This window comes from Pseudopodoces humilis, chromosome 3 (genome assembly GCF_049639895.1).
Source record: "Pseudopodoces humilis isolate 2021_Gansu_Grassland_sample_001 chromosome 3, ASM4963989v1, whole genome shotgun sequence".
Classification (NCBI taxonomy): Eukaryota; Metazoa; Chordata; class Aves; order Passeriformes; family Paridae; genus Pseudopodoces; species Pseudopodoces humilis.
This window is the reverse complement of record NC_142202.1, coordinates 86,186,429-86,209,180: the sequence shown is the minus strand read 5'-3', so window position 1 is coordinate 86,209,180 and position 22,752 is coordinate 86,186,429. Positions and strand designations below refer to the sequence as shown.

At 37.5% G+C, this 22,752-nt stretch overlaps 1 protein-coding gene across 7 annotated transcripts in view; it reads left to right on the top strand.

The window, feature by feature from the left end:
• ADGRB3 (adhesion G protein-coupled receptor B3) overlaps positions 1 to 22,752 on the top strand; it is a 443,295-nt gene that overhangs the window by 2,050 nt on the left and 418,493 nt on the right. For all 7 annotated transcript variants that reach the window (XM_088053237.1, XM_088053236.1, XM_088053238.1 and 4 more), the window contains exon 2: positions 1,006 to 1,774. In XM_088053237.1, the coding sequence (XP_087909363.1) occupies positions 1,021 to 1,774 (754 nt within the window). In that variant the 5' untranslated portion in view covers positions 1,006 to 1,020. The remainder of the gene's footprint in view (positions 1 to 1,005; positions 1,775 to 22,752) is intronic.

Below are 22,752 nucleotides of genomic sequence, written 5' to 3'. Positions count from 1 at the left end.
CAGTAAAACAGCTTTAATTGGAGATACTAGCAGAGAAAATGTAATATTTTCTTTCATTGTTCACGGCTGCAGAACACAGGAGCTAATCAGATAGTACAAGTAATTCGTAATAAGAGGGCAAGTGCAGTCCAATAGGTGCAGAGATCCTGCTGTAGCACAGCCAGTTATATAGAGCTACTGACTGTAATACTAATACTGTGATCCATTTTATATATTCTCCTTAGAGGCTGAAACACATTGAAATTATTATCTTAAAAAGCTGGCATTTAGTGGTCATGTCAGACCAGCAGTAGTTATACCCATCTGTCTTTATTTCTTTTTTCAATAGTGTCAAAAATTTATTAATACATTAATCTCAGTATCTTCTGCCTTTTTAGAGACCTCTGTATACCAGGCAGCCAGGGTGAAGACATGTAGGCATATGGGAGATAATGTTCCATCTGTAATAAATAGTAATTGGTGCATTTTTAAATTATAGCTGTAATAATTCAGTTACTTCTCAGACTTAAGAGAAAAATAATATATAACAAATTCTACCAGCTTTCTTGTTCTATTCTGGTGGAATTCTGCATGTGCATATCTCATATGCACATACATAACTATGGCAGATTAATTATTTACTTTCTGAATAAATAAATAAATAAATTTATCTTCTTTTGGTCTGTCAGGTAAGGCGTCTAGGTTTTTCCTTAAGTTGAGCAGTTCTAGTCTACGCCATGATGACTAAATCCTAGAGAGGAGAGGACATTCCTATTAATAATCTAATAGATGTTGAGTTTTAATTTGTCGGTGGAAGACGTGTCTGTGGCGATGGCCACGTGATGGCGCTGTGCACACAGCGGCAACCCCGGCCCTTGCGTTATAAAATAAAAATTACCTGCCCTTCTTTCTGAAAGGGGCTCTAACTGCAAGCTTGAAAACAGCTGGCTGGAATATTGGAAGGAGTTTGGTTTTCTATGCGTGAAGAATTCTACTTGCATTTTTATTTCATTTCATCTCCTGCAGGCCAAATGACATAGGATGAAGGCTGTTCGTAATTTGCTGATTTATATATTTTCCACCTATCTACTGGTTATGTTTGGATTTAATGCTGCCCAAGACTTCTGGTGTTCCACGTTGGTGAAGGGGGTCATTTATGGATCGTATTCTGTAAGTGAAATGTTTCCTAAAAACTTCACAAACTGCACTTGGACGCTGGAAAATCCAGATCCAACCAAATATAGTATTTACCTGAAATTTTCCAAAAAGGACTTCAGCTGCTCCAACTTTTCCCTCTTGGCTTATCAGTTTGATCATTTTTCTCATGAAAAAATAAAGGATCTTTTAAAAAATAACCATTCTATAATGCAGCTCTGCAGCTCCAAGAATACTTTTGTATTTCTGCAGTATGATAAGAATTTTATTCAGATACGTCGTGTCTATCCTATCAACTTCCCAGGATTACACAAAAAAGAAGAAGACCAAAAATCCTTCTTTGAATTTTTGGTGTTGAACAAGGTGAGCCCAAGCCAGTTTGGGTGCCATGTGTTATGCACTTGGTTGGAGAGCTGCTTGAAATCTGAAAATGGAAGAACCGAGTCCTGTGGGATCATGTATACAAAATGCACCTGCCCTCAGCACTTGGGAGAATGGGGAACAGACGACCAGTCCCTGGTGTTGCTCAATAACGTGGTGCTGCCCCTCAACGAGCAGACGGAAGGCTGTCTGACCCAGGAGCTGCAAACCACCCAGGTCTGCAATCTCACCAGAGAAGCCAAGCGGCCGCCAAAAGAAGGTAGGTGCTTCTTGGAGGGGGGGCTGAATGCCATGCCAGTGTGTAAGCCCTGCTGCCAGCTCTCCTTAATACTCACATTCGTTTCAGTTGCTCTCCACTCTGGCTCTCCTCTAGATGAGGTGAAAGGGCTGGAGAAGATGCACGCTCCCTAAAAGGCAGGGAAGGCTGCGTTTTCATTTCTGAACTGGCCTAACCTACAGCATACAGTTCTGCTGAGCACTGTTCAAACTCCTCACAAGTAGGATCCATCTGTTTTAAGGCCTCGTTTACAGTAATGCCCACAGGTGGTGAGCCAGAAATCACTCTTCCCCCTCACCACCTCTTTACAGCAACCACCCAACTGCAAAACCTTGGCCTTCATGATTAAATCCCTCAACTTTGCAAGGAAAACATTTCCAAAGGCATGCAGGCAACCTGACCAAAAGATCAAGAGATTTCTCCATGTTCAGGACACCCGGTCCCTGGGCCAGACCTCAGCAACCTACAAACAAACCAAAAGCAAAGGCAATTCCTTAGGGTGAAGCCTCTGCCTGAGATGCCTGGAGAGGCGAGGCACTGTGCCAGGCAGGACATGCTGGTTTCACCTCCTGGGAGCTCTGTGAAGGGGCCAGTGGCTGCTTCTGCATCCATTCTCCAGTCTCAGCTCCCGGAGATGAAGGCTCAGAATCTCATTGCAGTATTAGCAAGGAGGGGGTTGATGTGTCATTCCCAGCAGCTGCTTCATGTCCCTGCTGGAAAAAGGGGAGGGGAGGTGTTGTGGAAGGATGGGAAGACAGAGGTCCAGCAGTTAGCATGGCTCTCCACCTAGTCCCTCTGCTATATGCCTCCTGTTTTAAGCTGACATTTTGGGGAGGTTGGGGCAGGAGGGTGATTTTTAGAAGGACTTTGGGGGGTTTTGAGGCAGGGGAAGCATGGATTGAGCATAGATGGGGGCTCTGGATACAGACTCTTGGCAAGGGGGTCCTTCAGAGCTGCCATGCGGGAACGGGGGGAGGGGAAGGATAAATCATCGAGCTTGGGGTACTGCATTTTAATGCAGGAAATGTTCTCTCTCTCCTTGTTTTTTGCATAGCCACAAAGCTCTCAGTCTGTGGCGAGGCAGTGCCAAGCTCCCAGCCCCCCTAATAGAAGTTGCTTTGTGGAGGAATGTAACATTGACACGTTGTTAGGAGAGGATTTTCTTTAAGGGCAGCCAAGCCCCAGTGCTGTGGGAGAAGAAAAGCTGAACTTGCTCCAGCTGCCGCGGTGCCAGCGGCCAAGGGCAGGGCCGGGGGAGGGGAGGGCTGGCGGCTGGGACACTTGGAGCGTCCCGTGGCTCCGCGCTCCGCCGCCCCCCCGGCAGCCCGGGATCAGAAGGGTTCTAACGGACAGGGGAGGGCCGGCTGCCGCAAAAATCTCCTGGAGAAGCTCGTCCAGTGGCAGGGATGGTATTTAACATCGTGTAGAGCTATTAGTGCCCAGGGAGGCGGAGGCAGGCCCTGCCGCGGCAGGCGGAGCCGGGCGGGAGCTGCGCGGGGCTGGCGCGGCCCGGGTGGAGGGAGAGCTCCAAGAGCGCAGCCCGGCAGGCGCGCAGGAAGCGCCCCGCGGATCCCGGGCAGCGCGGCGGGAGGCACGGCCACCGGGGCAGACAGGCGCATCCATCCTTCCCCCCGCCGCTGATTGCCCTCCTTCGCCTCCCTGGTGGCGCTGGGGGAGAGGGAGAACGAGCACGTAGGGTCCGCGGGCCGCCGGGGTCCCTCGCGTCATTCCCCCAAATACACTAAATTCCAGGAGAATGAGTGTATCCCGATTCTGATACCTGCATCTGCTTCAGAAATGTACTTAGTTGAAAGGACAGAGGAAGCTTAGGGCAAGCATCTCTTAGGTTTTTTTCTACCCTTAAATTTTGAAACATGTTTCCAGCATATTTTGCTTCCAATTTCAGACACATTTTAAATTTTGCCCCTACTCTTGTGTTTTCCTGCATTTGAGCATGAGAAATGGCGTTGTTAGAGAGGGTGGAAATTTCATTTGGTAGGTGGAAGGTTTGATTTGCTTGTTTTTCACTCTGTTTAGTGGGGCCGGTTTTGTACTGATGAAAATTTTTACAGTATTAGAATTACTTCAGTATTTTAATTGCTTTAATGTACTTTGAAATTTTTAATCAGATTTTTACTCAAAGTTCTAAGCAGTTTGCAAATTAAACCTCACAATACTTCTCAGTTAGCAGTAAGCTTTTTGTTTTCCACTTAGTGTCTAAAGCATTTTTACCCTTCACTCAGAGGGCTAAAAATCTGCGAGAGTTGTGTTTAGTTTTTGTTTTCTGTAGATACAGTCACATTCATTAAGCACATCAGTCAGGTGTATCTGTATATAAAAAGCTGGTTTGTGGTTCAGATCAAGGCCTTATTGAGGGGTCAAAACATAGACTATTCTTACTACAAACATGATGCAGTTCATCACTTCTGTCAGCGAACATTAAGGCAAGAAATACAAATTTTGTTTCACAGATAATCCAGTTCAAGTTAGATTGGCGCAGGTAGTATAAGTAGTAGACCAGTAACTAGGAAATGGTTGTTAGGATTCATAGTGGGAACTGAAAGTACAGTTTTGCTAGTGTAAGTTGAGTTTTAAGGGAAATGGAATTTACTTGTTGAGAGGGTGCTCTAGATTTGGTAAGACTGTGTTTTATGAATTTGAGCATCATTTTCAGGTTTTGTACTGACATTGCCTAGAACTGACTTTTGGAAAGGAATTGCAAAGACCTGACAGCTTTCTAAGTATTATGCAAACCTTCCCATCCATCAGATTTTCTTTCATCAAGCTTGACTGTATGAAGTGTAAAATCTTTTCCCAAAACTAGTTCCAGTCCCAGTATAGAACCCTTATGTAAATAGAGAGCATTTAGATTAAAGCCAACTGTTTCTATTTTGAACCTCTGAAGATTTCTATGATTTTGAATATGATAAATGGCTTAGGAAAATGGATGAAAGTCGGCATTTTTCCTTTTTAAGAAGTGTTGCATTTTACAAAAGATGTGACAAGTATACAATGGATCATTGTGTTTCTAAATATGCTGAAGTGTTGAACAATGAAAGGATCTAGGTCAAAAAAGCAGAAGCTGTAACTATTGCTTTTTAATAAAATGGTTTGGAAATACATGGTTTGTTCAGCATTTTTTTCTGTAGGAAGATCATCTTTCGTGTCATTGATTAAAGCAATATTGAAAATCTCTACTGTTTCACTGAGACCCACTTTCCTTGTATCTCAATTCTTTTCCGTGGCCTTACATTTGAGATGCTTACCCTGGATCAAAGCACTTGCAGATAGATCTCAATGAATACTTTGGCATGGCCCTAAATTTAAAGGCTGTGGGGTATTTGTCCTCTTGATCTTCAGTGCTGTGACTGAAATATGTCACCAAGTTTCTGTCAATAAGACAGGGCTCAGTTCCAAGTGTAGTAGACATGTAAAAACTTTGTATGTAGTCAATCCAAGAGAGAATTCAAAAATATTTTTTCTTCTTGTGGCCATAATATTATTGTGGGGTTTTGTAATAGTTACTTAGATAGAAACTCTAGTTTCTTATTGTGTTTACTGCCAAATCTGACAGGGTTCCTCCTAAAAGAATGGAAATATTTTTTTGCCCTGGTACGTACATACAAGAGGAGAAGAGAAGGATTGTTCACATTTAATAAATTTCAGCATTTGGAGTTCCAGGCTTAATCTTGTATCTCGTGTTCAGATAGTCTAAAATAATTTTTGTAGGGATATTTTACTATGCTAGAAATGTAGCATTGCTCTACTTTGTCAGAAATTCTAAGAGTTCACTGTGTACCAGCATCTCAGTATTAAGCAACTGATTTATTTCTTTTTTTTCCTGATTTCAGATCTCACAACAACACAGAGATCTTAACAGAGGATTTACTGTAATAGATGAGTCTTTAAAATAGTAATTTATGTCAGACTAGTAAGACGTAGGGTGCGGACAGTTCTGTAGAGCTCTCAGGACATGCACTTACTTACATGCCATTCCATGAATGCCCACTTCCTGTTGCACACATTTGAGACAAATTCATAATACCCATCACATACCCAGAGGTCACTAGCTCAATGAGTAGGCTGGACATCCCTAATCAGAAAGTCACAGTCAGCAACACCATGTCATATCATGGCTCCATCACAGGACTAAAACTGTTAAATCAGTGAAGGATTTGTCTAGTAAGATCAAAAATTACAAAATGGAGTCTAACAACCATATACTTTGACAAGAATTTTTAATATTTAGTGTGCAACAACTACTTAAGTCTAAAGTAAAATTTAGAAAATCAAAAATAAATAAAACTTGTCAAAAATATTGAATTAGTACAGTAACATACTTGAAAGAGGCTTAATAATTTTTATATCCTTCTGCTTGCAGTGACCCTCTTATTTGTGAGTTCAAGTAGACAAAGGAGGATGAGCACTACAGGAAAAACACTTTCGAATTTTGTGTGAAGAGTATTTTTCATTATGTTTTACAAAATATTGTTTAAAAACTTTAAATTGATATACTGAAATAAATGGTCACCATGCAGCTTGTATGTAATGAAATAAAAAGCTTACCATGATCAGTTTCAAGCAGTTTTGTTATTATACTATAATGAGCACTTTGATCTCAGTGACAATCTATACTATAAAGAAAAATAATTTCACTTAAAATATTTTTTTATACCTAAATATTGTTCCTGCTAAAATGCTCATGGCCAAAAACATCAAAGAAACATTAATAGAATCAGTTAAAGAGATCATGTTTGTGAGTCTGGTTCCCCCTGGAAGGAAATATTTTAAAATCTGCTATGGATTCTCATGTGCTACATAATATGCCCTATTTTGACTTACTTTGCTAGAAGAAAATGATCACCCTAAAACTTAATGGTTTTAGTACATATTTGGGTCATTCTGAACCACTCATAATAGGGTACTTTATCGCAGTCATGTGAGTTTGATTTCAAATTCTTTTTTAGAAGCCGTGCACTGTAGAAAAAACATTAATGATCAGCACCTCCTTTGATCAATAAGCCTTACCTTTGTTTTAAATTATTATATGTGATTATCACTAATGTACTCTTTTGATTATTTCCACCCAATTTATGTCAGTAAACTATGAAGCTTCTTGTTCTGATGTAAAGTTCAGAAGTTTGCATGCAAGAGTAATGAGCACCTCATGTATGTGTGTGGAATTCAGTGGGATTTGGGTCAATCCATAAGTGAATTGTTTGATGCTATGAGAAAGGAAAATACCCAGACCATTTCTTTTATGATACCAAAAGTCCATATAAATGGCTTTGCTTCCAGTTATTTAAATACTTTATTAGTAAATATACTTCTCTCTTTCTAGGTGGTAATTTCTTTGATATAACAGATTCTATCAGTATTTTGTTCAGCACTTCTCACACACTAATGAGATGGCATATTTTTTTTTGGGGAAAAATGAGCCATCTTCAATCTAATTTTTTTCTAGTTTGCCTTAGGAGGGATTACAGGTGTCCTGTATAGGATTTGAATAGCGGTTTTTCATCAGCTCACTGCTTGTTTAAAACATTCATGGCTTCAGTTGAACAGTATCTTATAACCCAAACCAAGATTTTAGTTTCTTAGCCTGTCATTTTTGCTTGAATTAAACCTCTGTTTATGTACATTATTGCACTCAGACATTGGAAGGCCTGCTCTCAACTGGGCATAAATGCTGCTACAGACCTCCACTCTAAGAAATGTGGGACATAAATAGAAACCAGTGATAAAGAATGGGAAAAATATAGAAACAAATTAAGTGTTCAGAATTAAGTCAAAGCAAGTATCCAGATTAGGAACAGAATTCTAACTGTCTTGCTGCTGCCTCCAGTGAACAGGTGCTTGGTAATACTGAGTTCTGTACTATCAGGTTATGTCACACCAGTCATGCCTTCTTTGTTGGCCTTTCTGGTACCAGTAAGCTGTGCCTTTTGTCTTCAAATTCTTCCAATTACCCTTAGTCTGGGTGGAAAAAGTCCACAATATGTTTACTGTATTTTGGAGCTTACCCTTTGATTTTCATGTGCTTTTGACAAATGTGGAAGTGTTCCCGTATAGAACAGTTATTAGCAGAAGTTGATGTAGATTCTGCTTACATGGTGGGATATCAGTTGTTAAAGCTTAGTGACCTTACATGGAATTATATTATGACATAACACAGCTACTGCACTTTCTTTATATTATTTATACAGTGGCTTATACCTAAGTATTTCTATTTTATGTGTTTCTATAATACAGTGATTATATGATGTTTTACATTCAATCTGTTCTCCTATGCTCTTTTTAAATCAATTTATCCTCTTCTGTTCAAATCTATTCATATTGTTGTTTTGTTTGGTTTTCTGCTTGCAAAAGCATGGAAAAGTCTGCTTTGTGTGTGGGTATACACAGAGGAATTTTCAGAGGAGACTTTCTTTTTCTCAGGGAATTAAATTTATGAAGTTTATTCAGTTGTGTTTTATCAAAGGATTCTAACTCAAAGTTGTTGTCGCTCTCAAATTGGAGTTTAGTTGCTCATTTATAAATATGCAGTAATTGTAATAAAACAAAGGTCACTGCAGAATTCCATTGCACATTATTTGCGTTCACTGTTAACAAGAAATATAAAATGCTCTTTAGGACAGAGAAAGTTGTACATGATCTAAAATACAAATTTACAAATTATGCATCACTGATTTATGAATATTTCAGAGTTTCAGCCCTTTCTGATGTTAGCTTAATCTCAAGAGGAAGACAGTCAAATTTTTCATACATTCTCAGTTTTATTAATCTTTTAGAGAAGTTATAAATAAAAGTTTTTGTCAAATTACTTACAGTTTTCTGATGGACTAAACACCATCAGAATTAATAAAAACAATCAATAAGGTATGACATCCATGTTGTTACTTTCCTCTGCAAAGGCCAAGTTATTGTCCTTACTCAAGACAAATTCACCATTCTATCAATATAATTTGGTCTAAATGCAAATTAGAATAGACACCATGGAAGAGATGTGAAACAGCAATAACATGTGTACTACCAAAAGCAAATTATTTTTTAATTTTTTTTTATAAATTCTTTTCTTTTCCCCTGTAGTTTTACTTTTGAAAGCATCCTTGACATTTGGTGGAGCAAAGCAGATGTACTTTCAAGAAAACTCAGTTACATAACTTCTTGCTGCATTTATTTCAGTTTTAGCTGTTTAGTCTGTCTCTGTGTGCTTTATTTCTGTTTCTTTTTCATTATCTGGAGGGGGAAAAAAGGCATGTGATGCACTCAAATTAGCATTTCTTTGATGGTGTTGAAAACGTGTGCAGCTGAAATTTGGAAACAAGCTATTTTTAGTAATTAAGTCCAAATTTTATTTATATCTCCTAGAAATGGCAGAAACCACAACAAAAATACAAAATTTTAATATCATCCATTTTCTGGTATCTCGATAGAAAATTGGCGACAATGAGGTGAACATGTTACCCACTTTTGGGCAGTTTTTGCTAATTTGCTCTCTATAATTCTTCAGGAGATGTGAAACATTTTTGGGAGCTGACTGGTACCTGTTCTTCACATACTGCTGGCTAATTCATCAGTTATGTAGGGATACACCTACATAATTATTATTATAATTATTATGTAGGTATACACATGGATTCCTTGTATTAAAGAGGAATTTGTTAACCATGGTCACCAACTGAAGTATGCTATAACAAGTTGTTTGTGAGAATCTGAAGCTGCATTGTAGCTTTACTGCTTTCCCTTTGATGAGTTATTCACTACACCAGCCAAGTAGAAAACTATTCACTTTAGGTTTTTTAGATGCATGATCTTGATGTTGGGCAAGCATGCTATAATGGCCCAGCTAAACTTCCATTGAAACCTAAAAGTGGCACAAAAAAAGAGCTGTGGAGAAGCAGCAATTCTGGTTCGGTGTAGTTTAAATTTGTTTAGGTAAAAAGTCTATCAAGTAGTGTTCGATACATGTTACCCTTGCCTGCTCTTTTGGACAGGTTGGCAGCCAATTACATAATACTGTGTTTCTAGGCAGTTGCACCATGTTTGATTACAGTATTACTGGCAGATCCTTCAAAATAGAGTCCAAGATACATGTTTATCCAGGGCTTCCCACTGACGATTAAAGAGTGGTGCAGATCATTATGAAAGTGTGCACAGAGTGCTTGGGGATAAGTCAGCAAAGCCTTTGTAGCTCATTCCAATACTGCAGTTAGAAAGGGTTTAAATTACAGATTAGAAAATCAGAGAATCTAATTCATGCTGTTTATTGATTATGAGAAATAATATTGCTTCGTGCAAGAACATTTTTTCCTGAAAGGCTTTTGGAAAATCTTAAGTCTGAATATTTCATGTGAAATATTTCTTTGAATCCTAAATGGTTCACTCTTTTTTTTTTTTTTTTTTTTTTTTTTTGTAGTGTTTGTTTCTCTATCCTATTCTTTTCATTCCCTTCTGTACTGTACAGGTAGAAGATTTTAATTGGCTGCAAAGCTGGGCACTTCAGCTTGAACTGCAACAAGTTGTGTTTTTATCCTTGGAAGTGTTTTGTTTGTTCTGTGGCATTGGCCAATATCTGCAGTAACTGGCAAACATACAGATGCTCGGTACTGGTGTGTTTGAAGGTTGATAGATGTGCTTCACACTGACAAAGGAGAAGAGGGAAAATGTTCAGCACTGCAGGTGTAATGTGAATACACAGCCTTGTCCAGCTGCTCTGTTTGCATCAAATGTCTAGGAATTCACTAATAATACAGAGAGTATCATAAACTATCATAAACATAAATCATACCCACTCTCCTTGGAAGGGAGGAATGTGCCAAGGCTGGCATATTAACCAATCCCAGCAATGATGAGGTTGTGAGATTTATGTATGGGGCCATAGGGCTTCAGTGGATTATGCTATTATTTAGGTTCATAAATACAATAGATATTGGTTATACCTCTTGTAGCAGAATTATACTAAGAGAAGTTTGATGGTTACTGTCCTGGGAGAGTTTAATGTACCTAAAAATAACTGGAGCTTGCTCTGGAACAACTGTTTTCCTCTCTTGTAAATGAATTTTCAATTATGTATTCACTGAATTTTTAATATTTTAATGAAAATTGGAGCAGCTTCATAATTGGTAAAAATCAACAATATTCCTATTCCTTGATGAGACAGAACCTTCTGAGAAGCAGAGCCAGATTGCTCTAAGTGCTGCAGTTGTTTATAGGACATTCAGGTCATCTGCACTGACAGTTTATTAGACAGAAGATTATGAAAGGAGGCTGCCCCATAAAATGAGGATGCCATCTCTGGTTGTGTCTTGTGCAAAGCTTGGTCAAGCTGTTATGATCCAAGACCACCTTTTGGAATCACTCTGCTGAGGAATTTGCTACTTCTCACAGTGAGGCAACACCCAGACCCTTATGTACACCTTGCTCAGGTTGCCTTGAGCCTCTTAAACACCAGTGGGTGTGTGCTGCCCTGGGATGAACATTTTGGAGGTCCTCATTTTCAGGGTGGGTCTTGAAAGTGATGAAGAGGCATGTAAAATTACTTGATTTCTTTTCTAAATGCTTTTTGATGTTCCTTTCCCCGTGGTGTTGTTATAATAGTACTGCCTTGCCTTCTGGTAATATTAAGAGGATAAGTACGTCAAAGTTTTGCTTGGCAATCAGAGTCACACTGTCACTTAGCATATATAGATTATTCCATTACTGCTTAACCTGAAAGTCTTTTTTTCCCCTCATAGTTCTGTTGAAAATCTAATCCATGTTTTCCCTGAGTATTTTCTGGTGGTTGAAGTGAATATGTGAGTTTATTGGTTGTTTTGCAGATGAAATAGATGAAGAGAATGAAGGACTCTGACATTTATCTACTATTTCACGTTTTTAAGCTTTTGGATAGTGGATTTTTTGTCCATGTGAAATCTGAATTGTTGCAAAAAATAGATTTTAGTCTGGTAACATTATATGTACAGTAGCTTCACAATAACTGAATTTCTAGAATAAATAAGACATGACAGGGTAGCCAAGTGTGCCAGGATGTAGCATCTAAATATTTTTCAGACATTACTAAATTCCTGTTTTTGTGTTCACTTGAACATAAATAAACTCATTGAATCAACATCATTATTCATGTAAATGGGATTTAATTAAAAGCAGGTTTGCTGGTAAATGCTCTCAATTGGAGATGTGGGTTCCTGAAATACGTCTAATCAATATTAGAACAGGAAACCATTATTATGTTATTAAAAATATTTTCTCTAAATATTACTAGAAATTAATCCCATCAACAATAATAAATTGCAATCAAACAAATCAATATCAATAAATATCAATAATAACAATTAATTTACTATATATGGACTGCCTGGCATAAATTCAGTAAATATTCTTTGCTTGTGTTATCCTGGAACCAAGTTTTGTCTAGTTCCCAGATTTGCGGTGCTTTAGGTGATCATCAGTGTATTATTCATTAGCACTGGGATCCCCAGAGCCATCTTTTGCCTTTCACTGGCCCTTTCAGAGCTGTGCTCTCCTGCACTGCACGCACTGTCTCCTGCTCAGACACCTCTGCTCTCACAGCATGCTGTTTGCCAGCTCTGTGCTCCTCTGCGCTGCAGCGTTATGCTGGGGGACAAGAAGTACCTCGTTCCGTACAGAACTACTGTTTGTTGCTACCCTCTGTAAAAAGAGTATGGTTCTACAAAGATAAGCAAAAGTTAAACAAAACAGGCAATAGCTGTCTGGTTATTAAACAAGCTGAACAAAGCTCCAGGAAGAACAAAACAAGTTCAGACAATACTGACATGCCCGGAGGCTTTTTAATGGCAATTGCAGTGCTGTATGTATTGCGATACAGAGCTAAACTAAAATACATTTAGAATGATGAAGAACAGCAGTGGTTATTGTCATTGTACTTTTTTTCCCCTTTCTGTTGAATGTGTCCAGAAACTGCCATGGAATTTGTTGCAGAATTTTAACATTCTAAAACTTGCATCATTTTTTTGCTAGATGAAAAAAATAGTAGTGTCACGTTATTGATTTATATTTGATAAATGGTATCACACTAGACACATCTGTATAAAAACAAGAATTTCTTTAGGAGCAGTTGGCTGATGTTTGGCTATGACTGACAACTGCTGTAGAAAAAGGTGCTTTTTACTTACTGTTTTTGTGTAAATTTGGGGTTGTATTTATCTCTAGAATACGTGTCTGAACACAAAGTTGACAGACATTTGAGATGACAGCCGCTGTCAGGGAGTTCATCCTAAGAAGAGGGCATTAACTTATGAAGTATTAGAAGATAATATTTATTAAAATATGAACTGTGGAAGAATATATGCCCTTAAAGGATGTAAGGATACACAGTAGAAGTTACCAAAAAATACAACAGGAAGATCATCTTAACAACAGAATTTATAATTTACTCAGATGTCATGAGGTAAGTATTTCAAAACAGGTATTCAGGATGTTTTGGGATCTACAGAAACATTGTATAGTAATTATTAGGTTTCAGAGATTAACTCTTGTTTTAAAAAATCCTGAGGGTCTTGCAGTAATGCTGTGGCATAATTTCAAATGATTTTTTACATATATGAGGTTTATTTTCTATATAAAAGAAATAAAAGTGTGTTTACTTCAATCCCAGTATTTCACTTCAAACAGATGCATATAGAAATTTATAGAAAATAATTCTACATTAAAATAAGCGTGGATATTTTCAAATCTCTGGTTGCTATTATTCTGGCTTAGACAGATCTCAAAAAATGCAAGTTATTTTGCTTTCAGTACAGAATGTTGTGAATTGCATAGCTCAGTTAATGTAGGTCTTTGTTACATGTCTGATACCAACCAAGGATTCAGAAGTCTTGTCCCGTCTTTCATCACAGCTCACTTGTCATTACAAGTCCTGAGCTTATGTGTCATGACTGCTTACAGTCTTTGTACATTTTAAAGGTAAATACTGTTAATGGAAGGTGATCTCTTTTTTTGGCAGATTAGGGAGAATCACTGTTGTATTCTGAAGTCTATGCAGATATTTACATGGAGGAATTCAGATTTCAAATTAACTTAAAAGATGAAAATTTAGAACTAATTTTCTGTTTTATGTGGATTAATTAAAAATGCATAAGTAAGTGAAACAATGGCAATTAAATAGAGGGTAGATTGGAGATTTCTTTACAAAAAATACTAGAGATGCTAAGTCTCTTCTGTTGAAAGACACTATTGCGATATGACACCAAGATTGTGTCTGGTACTGTGATATAGTTGGGAATTCTGCCATTTCAGGACAGGGATCCTTTTGGCATGCAGTTAAAAAGACTCCCGGTATTCTTCTTTGTTCCTTTGGCAGACACACATTGCTCATGGTAGCAGTGATGTGCTGGCGAAGACACAAAGTGCTGTGTTGATCAGAGAATACATTATGTGCATGCTAACTTGAAGGATGATCACACACTGTTCCTCTCATAAGACAGACCCTCAGGCCACAAAGTCCATTTCAGCATATTTGGTATTTGTAACTTGTAGTTCTCTGTTGGAAATTGTCACATTGCCCCGATGGAGCTACATAGTGAGCATTGTTCTTGGTTTGCAGCTCCTAACATGGGGTTTATACATACTTAAGCTTCCCTTGAAATTATACTGGCTCTAAGCATGGTTTTTGATTTTTTTCCCTTTTGGTCTCCCTGTGCTTTGTCTTGTGTCTAGGTTGTTAGCTCTGCACATTACTCTTGCAGCTAAACCCTCAGATTTCCCAGAAGCTTGCACTTTCACAGAACTCCAGTCTTACTGTCACTCTAAGCTTACAGTTTATCACATCTGGGGCATAAAACAGGTAAACAAGCTTCGTAGGAATTGCAGATGAATAAACCATGAAAACAAAACAAAAACCTGTCTCATTTCAGCTAGCCTGAGAAGTGCACGGGCTTGAACAAAGTAATAGAATCTCTGTATTTAATCACCTGATTTTTTTATCCCTCCAGTCACACAACCAGTTGAAGTCACTGAAGAGTTCAGTATTCCCAGCTCTACGCTGTATTTTGCCCATGACTCCTCTGTTACAATTTCTCGGCAAATCTGTTTGTTTCCTCCCATTGTCCTGTGTGTCCACTGGTTTTCTCCATTGGTTTTACACACAGAAAAGGTTTCAGTCACAAAAGATACGATATGCCTTCCAGCCCATGCCTCATTCATTTCTGCATGGCCTGTTACTGCTCTAATGGTAGAGTGTAGGTAGGCAACCAAATTGTAGTGGGCTAAGCTGGGATGTGAATTAGATGTGTATGTGTCCCACAGCCTAGTGTTGCCTCAGTCAGGAATCACTTTAACCTCCAGTACATAGTGTGGCTTCCTTTGAGTTGCTTCTGCTGACCTCATAAATCTTGCTTTCTTATTTCTTGCAGTGCTGTAGTTTCACAGGAATTCCAGAAACTACTGACACTTAACACAAGCCCTTTGCCTACTACTGAGATCAGTAACCCAGAAAAAGCAAGGGTTTAGATTTTCCTCAGGCTAAGTATAACCACAAACATGCAACTCCTCCCCCTAAAAGATACTTACTTTAAGTAGCATGTTTATTTGTGAATGGTGTATTGCATCTTTTTCTGTGGCTGGTATTTTTCTAAGAAAGCAAAAAGTCATTGGGATCAGCTCAATATTCTCTCACATATAGCATTGCCCAAGAGCATGTGGAGGTTTGTTCAACAGCAGGTCATGTACCTTTTTCTATCACACTGCAGACTCGTGTTCACCTGGGGCCCTGACCAAGCTCAAAGAGGGAACAAAGCTCAGTGTGCAGTCCTGAAAGCCTTTATTTAGGCCACTGGGAATGGGAATGTCCCCACATAGGCTTTTCAGGAGCTAATTTCAGATCTTCTGCACCACTTCTTGAAATGCAGCTTGCAATTCTGTTCAGCCCTCTTTTAGCAGGTATCTAGACCATGTGCAAATATTGTGAGTTAATCCATTTGCAGTTGCCTTGAAGATTTTAATGGTGTTGCTTGTCAAGCCTTGCTTGTGTTACTGTTTAATGTCTTCTGATGAGAGCAAGATTGAAGGAAAGAAGGTTTGTCACAGAGTCTTCCATGTTTTTTTGGTTTTGGGTGCTTATCAGCTTAAGCACAAGAACTACTAGGAAGAACCCCACGCTCTCATAAAACAGAAATTCACAGTTAAATTTCTAGATATTTTAGAGTAATCATTAATTTCTGCGTTGATACAGACTAGTCAGTCATTAGCAGAAGTCAAAGGTACAGTTGTTATTTAATCAAGGCTTTATTTTTCTTACTGCAGTTGTTTCACTATCACAACTACTACATTTTTAATAAATCTCTTGTGGGTAAATGCACTGGGTCTACTGAAATCTGACAATACCATAATCTAAACAACATAAGTCTCTGAAATCACATGAATTATAAACAGCATGGAAATACTCTCATTTGTGAGTAAAAACAAATGACATGATTAAAGCAAATAGTTCAATGTATATTGTACATTTTCTGTTTTAAATTATTTATAATAAAACTCACAAAAAGCTCAGAGAAATTTAAATAATTGTCTACATAGAGACATAATTTACAGTTTCATTTGGAGGACCTAGGTGATCAGAGACCATTGAAATCAGTGCTTTTTTGCCATAGAATAGTATCTGATCCTTCAAGCCCATTGTGGGCAATACCATCAAAATTCTTTAGATTGTCCCCTGGATTTTTATGGGATTGGATCTGTTTGGTTTGTGGATTATGGAATGCTAAATACTGTTAGGAGAGAGTAATCCATGTGGGCTGGTTGTCACCTCTGCCAAAGAAACAGATGGACTGATGACCTTTTCAGAGCAATGCCACATCTATGTGCTTTTGACTGGCAGTGGTGCTAGAAGCATTCTTGTGCTCAGAGCTGTCTTTATTCAGCTAATCTTCGTTTTTATTACTGAATATCTGCTTGTTTTTTATTCAAGAAAATGATCTAAATTACCCCTCCCTTTTTTAGTCACCCTGTCTCCAACACATTGCTGCACATAAAATCATCTTAGTTCCCCCAGGTGAATATTTAGTCGCTTGAATCTTGAACTCTGGCCAGATACCACACATAAATGTCTTTGTCCACACAGGTGTCCCCTATCTGCACATATCTGTTTCCCAAGAAATTTAATTTCTGTGTACACCACTGATTAGTCACGTCATAAGCACAGCAATGCAGAACTCAGTTGTATAGTCCTAACAACGATGTGTTCCATTCACGTGCAAATCCATAGTAACCTGTAAAAAAATCAGTGCCAACTCACTGAGAAGTATGCAGTTAAAATATTTAAACAGATTTCCTAATGCCATTAAACTAAATTTACTTATCTCTGAATTTTTTGTTTGTCTTAGTCCTTTATATGTACGTTAGATTGTTTCCTATATTTTTTCCTAAAATGTTGAGACACAGCAATCAAAAGGTAATGTATGACTCCACCAGTAAGTCTGAGCAGTTTATGAGAACAAGATGATCATGGTATCTGAGGCTACCCTCAACCATTTCAGTGCTTATAAAATAAATTAACAAAGTGCTGGTGTTTTTTGCAGCAGTTCTATTGCTCCATTTAGAAAGATAAAGTGTTTGTAAACATAGGAGCTTTACTTTTGGGGAGTTTTTTGCCTTTTTTTTTTTTTTTTACTTTTTTTGTTTTATTTGGTTGGGGGGTTGGTTTTCTGGGGGGTTTCTGGGGGGCTTTGGTTGGGGGGCTTGGGTGAATTTTTGTTTGTTTGTTATTAGATTCTGCTCTGAATGGATATAAAATAAAGTTAGAATTGAGTGACCTCTGGAAAACATTGGTAAGTCAGGTTGGAAGCTTGTATCATTTACGACGTCAGCTGTGTGAAAACAGTTAGCTGGACATTTTTGAGTGCAAGTGAGCATCTAGAACTGATGGCAATCCTTGGAAGATCACTTAAGAGTCTGTTTGCACAATTTTGTTACATTTTACATTTTGTTACATTTACATTTCCCTTGGTGTGATATGGTGCACAGGTTCAGGTGTTGAGCACTCACAGAAGACAAATGTTTAAGTTTTCCAGTTTCATGGAGAAGTTTTATGGCTATTTTAATATATGAATGCATATTAAGATTTTGGGGCTCGTTCATGTTTGAGAGTAGTTCACTGTATTTGTATTACCAGATGCAATAATAGACTGAAGAGATCTTAGGGTTGAGCCTTGAGTCTAAAATTTTACTTGTAAACCTATTTTGTGAATAGATTAAAAAATGCTTTTGAAATTATCTGAAATAGACTCTTAGGTAAATTTAGATTTGAAGGGTTCTGATGGTCATGTAGTCGGATCCCTTGCTCAGGGTAAAACTAATTGAGTTGTATGTTTTATTTCAGTCTTCTCTTTGGTTCATGGTGAGGTTGTTTTGATCCCTAATAGCTTGTATGTATGCATGTAGGATTCAGCAGACAGACCCACAATCGAATCTAGTGTGTATGTTGTCAAGGAATTTTGTTATTTCTGTCACTGTAATGGACCATGGCTTTTTTCAGTTATTCTTTATCATGCTTCACATTGGAGTATTCTAGTTATTAGAATAATGACCTAAACCACAATGACAGTGTGCAGAATGGCCAAAACAGTTAATCTCTGAAGAAGAGCTAATAAAAAATTCTAGAGACAGTGTTCCAAAAATACTTACGGCTGAATCATCCTTAATGTATAGATTTTTGAAACTGTGTGGTATTTAGCAAGCCGGGCTCAGTGATGCCAAGAGGTTGCATTAAAAAAAAATATGAATAGTTTCTTACAGTATTTTACATCATTCTCACAAAGTGAGGCATGTTTGTGTGCCTTCCCTTTTGCTTGTGATATGTCACAGCTGAACTGTGCTGTTGGTAGCTTCTGGCACTGAAAGACAAGATAAGCAATCACTATTGAATAGTGTTCTGGAAAGGGGAAAGAGAAGAGGCAGCCAGACAAAAATATTTGAAGTTAAAGCTTGTAGGGCAAAGATAAGGCAGTATAAAAAGAGAAATGGATTAATGCTAGCCAAAGGGGTTAAGATAATAAGGATTTTCTAACAACATCATAGGGAAAAAACAAATACTGAAAAGACTGAAAGGGATGATAATAATCTTATTTAAAATATCTGAGTTAAAAAACTTCTTTTTAGGAATGAGAAATTAAAGGTGACTCTAGAACAATTAAAAAGTAAGGAGGAATTGACAAACAAGAAATAGGATCACATGTGAGAAATCTGAATAAGCAGGAATACAGTGTTACATGGGGTTGTGTATTACAGACTATTAAAGTAACACAGGATAGTGTAATACTCTTTTAATATTTAACAAGAAATTAGTTAACTTCAGGGTTCTAAGAATTCAATTTCTAGATTAGTAAAACTATTAAATGACCCTGTAAAGGATATCACTGTGTGAAAGTAACAGAATGCTGTTAATTATAATGGTGTTCTGTTTTTACTTAATTCTAATACTATAAATTTTATTTTTTGAGGGGGGAGTTGTAAAATGGGTAAATGAAAGTATTAAATGAAAAGTTATGGAGATTACTCATATTTCTATAAAACTTAATTCATATTGGTTTAGGTCTTAACACATTTAAAAGTGGACTGGGGTCTATATGAAAACTATAATATCAATGGTGTACTGAAATATCCATAAATTCATATTTGAACTTGCATCTTCAGGAGTGATTTAAGAAAGAAAATAATGTACTTGATGAAACTTGGAGTTCAGGAATATATTAGGAGGAAATGCAAATACTAGTGGGGACTGTGAGAAAAGAAGGCTGTTCTTTCTGTTTCTGTTAGAAACATGGTGAGGACGTATAATTCAGAATACTGTAAAATACTGCAGTACTCTTAGAAATAAATTGAAATAAAATGTGAAAGGAAAATCCTGAAAGCACTAGTAGTGAATGATACTTGGAGGTAATGTCAAAGAGGAAGAGATGTAAGGAGTGATTTAGAGCTCATAACAAAAAGTCCCTATGTAAGCAAAGAATGAAAAGGTCTAGCTAAATTTATTGTTGTTTGTGAACTGGATATATGTATAAAAGTATTTTAATTTTTATAGAATCATAGATGTATATAATATACAGTAAAGTTACATTCAACACCTCTCTATCCTTCCTAATCCTAGGCATTATTGTTAAGCATTTTTACTGAATAAATAAACTTACGAATTTATCTCGCTATAAATATATATATATATTTATCAATAAATCTTATTATATATCTGAGAAGCTGTATATATAATACATTCCATTCAAACCTCTATGATCAGATAGTAAAGAATTTATATGACCTCATAGAATAAATATTTTAATGAAAGGAAATTTCTGTCCTATGAACATGAAGTAATTAAAATATTGTAGGCACAGTAGGCTATTTAATTCCTAAATTTATTTGGTATTTTTCATCATAGAATCATAGAATGGCTTGGGTTAAAAGAGGCCTTAAGGATCATCTGGTTCCATCCCTCTCACACTGGGCAGGGACACCTTACACTAGACCAGCTTGTTTAGGGCCCCATCCAGCCTGGCCCTGAGCACTTCCCTGGATGGGCATCCACAAATTCTCTAGGCAGCCTGATCCAGTGCTCGAGGACCTTCTGAGGAAAAGATTTCTTCCTAACGTAAAATCTAAATCTCTCTCCTAGTTTAAAGCCATTCCCACTTGTCCTATTACTATCTGCTGGTGTAAAAAGTTGCTCTTCCCTTTAAGTACTGGAAGGCCACAGTTTGTGGAGTCTCTGTGGAGCCTTCTCTTATCAAGGCTGAAAATTTTTGGCTTTCTCAGCCTGTTTTAGACAGAGATATGCTCCATTCTTCTGATCATCTTTGTGGCCCCCCTCTAGCCTGCTCCATGTCCATCCTGTGCTGAGGACCTCAGAGCTGGACACAGCACTGCTGATGAGATCTCATGAGAATGGAGTAGGGGGGCAGATTCACCTCTCTGAACCTGCTGGTCACTCCTCTTTTGATGCAGCCCAGGATGCAGATAATGACATCTTAATGACAGATAAGGATGATCTGTGAATGATAGAAGGATCAGTGGGCATGAATGACACAAACCTCAGTGTGGGTGTGAAGGCTTAATTACTCATGGGATGGTAAATTGGACCAACCATCACCATTGCCCCAGGGTGAGCCTTTCTGTTCACTGAGTTATATGAGTATTGTCATTTATTTCAAAACAGAAAAACAGCTCAAGAACTCTATATTTCAATACTTACAGCAAACTTATTTTGAAATGGAACCTGTCTTGTGCATAAATGTTTTTCCAGAGTCTCTGTTGTTAGGTGTACTCTATCCTAAATATCTCCAGAAAACATTCTGGGCCTGCAAAACACACGTAGCTTTTCCATGGATCACTGTTTTCTCATTTAGAAAGAAGCTTACACCACCCCGGAGGGATTCTTAAGGGGTCACATGATATTCAGAAATCCAGGGTATTTTTGCAGGACTTTTTTCTCTGCTATTAAGGTAAAGGCAGTCTTTCAGTCAGCCTCCAGCACTTTTTCTTGTTTTTCTTCTCAATTTCTTATTGCAGGATTGATTCCTTGAAGACTAGAGAAGAATATACTCTGGGGAAAGGCTGCAATGATTTCCTATGTCACCCCTGGATTGTCTTAGGGCTAAATACACCAAGCATGTCACACTGAAGCAAAGAATTAATTCACTGAGACTGAGATATTGGTAAAAAGGATTAGACAGATATAGGAATAAAGGAGAACATCCCCAGTTATACAAGAGGGAAGTTTAATTCATTTCTTACGGCACAGAATAAATTACTTTTTAGATGTTTGGAAAAGACTTGTCTGCTTTGGATTTCTTCAACTGTCATAAGACTTGCCTTAGATTTAAAGTGTCTTTAGCAGGTATATTCTTATATATTCCAATACTCAATGCTAAAGAAAACTTAGGATTCTGACATATGTCAATTGAGTTGTATTGAAATCTACAAGGCTTGCTTTCTTAGTATATAGAGGGTTCAAATCCCTAACACAATGAATTCCTTGGCAAGACACTTCTAGTAGGAGAATACTAAAAAATTAGGTATACCCTTTTCAGAGTATGTCCGCATACATTCAACACAGTGTTCCCTAGGCCCCTATAAACAGATTTATAGTGAGGCCATATTTGAAGACAGAAGAAATCTTTATTAGAAAAAGCACTACAATAGATTGCAGTCATGTGTTTGTTCACAAAAATCTGGCTTTAAAAAGTATACTTACATTTCCCCACAAGGGAATTTGAAATGCCATCTATAAGGACACAACGGCCTCTGAAATGAAAGGGATATAAAATATGGAAGTATGAGCCCTGGAAACACTTTGATATTTTAAGAGCACAGAGAACTGCTTTCTGTGGAAAATTTTAATGTCCATGTTATTCTTGCAATCATTCAAAAGACCTGCATGTTTTTCAGTTCTTATACACAAGAAATAAACAAACATGACTAGTTTTCTTAAAACCAAAACAACAAAACAAAAGATAAACAAAACAAAATTGGAGTCTTTTGTACAGTAGTTTGCTGGGGAGGCATAAAAATAAACTTTATGCCTGAAGGAATGTGTTAGAGTTTGAAGAATGTCAAGAAAATTATATTTTTTTTCTTTTTTTTCCCAACATGCTGTGTTCTGTACTGAAGAACCATATAGAAATTTCTTAATTTAAGAGAAGATAAATCTTTCTGAAGTATTGCAATAGATAAATGCCAGATCTTTTTAGCAGATGTCATTGATAAACCCTTTCCAAAGTATACTTAATATTGAGTACCTCATTTACATCTATAACTCATTAGAGTAGCAGAGAAATACTGAAACAGCATTTTGCACAGCACAAGTTACATTGCATTGGTTGTTCTCTGTTTATTCTTTGGGAACAAGGGAAAATTTAAAAAAAAATCTCCATATTTTAATACAGAATATAGGTGCATACATAAAGAAGAAAAAAAATCCCAGCATATTATAT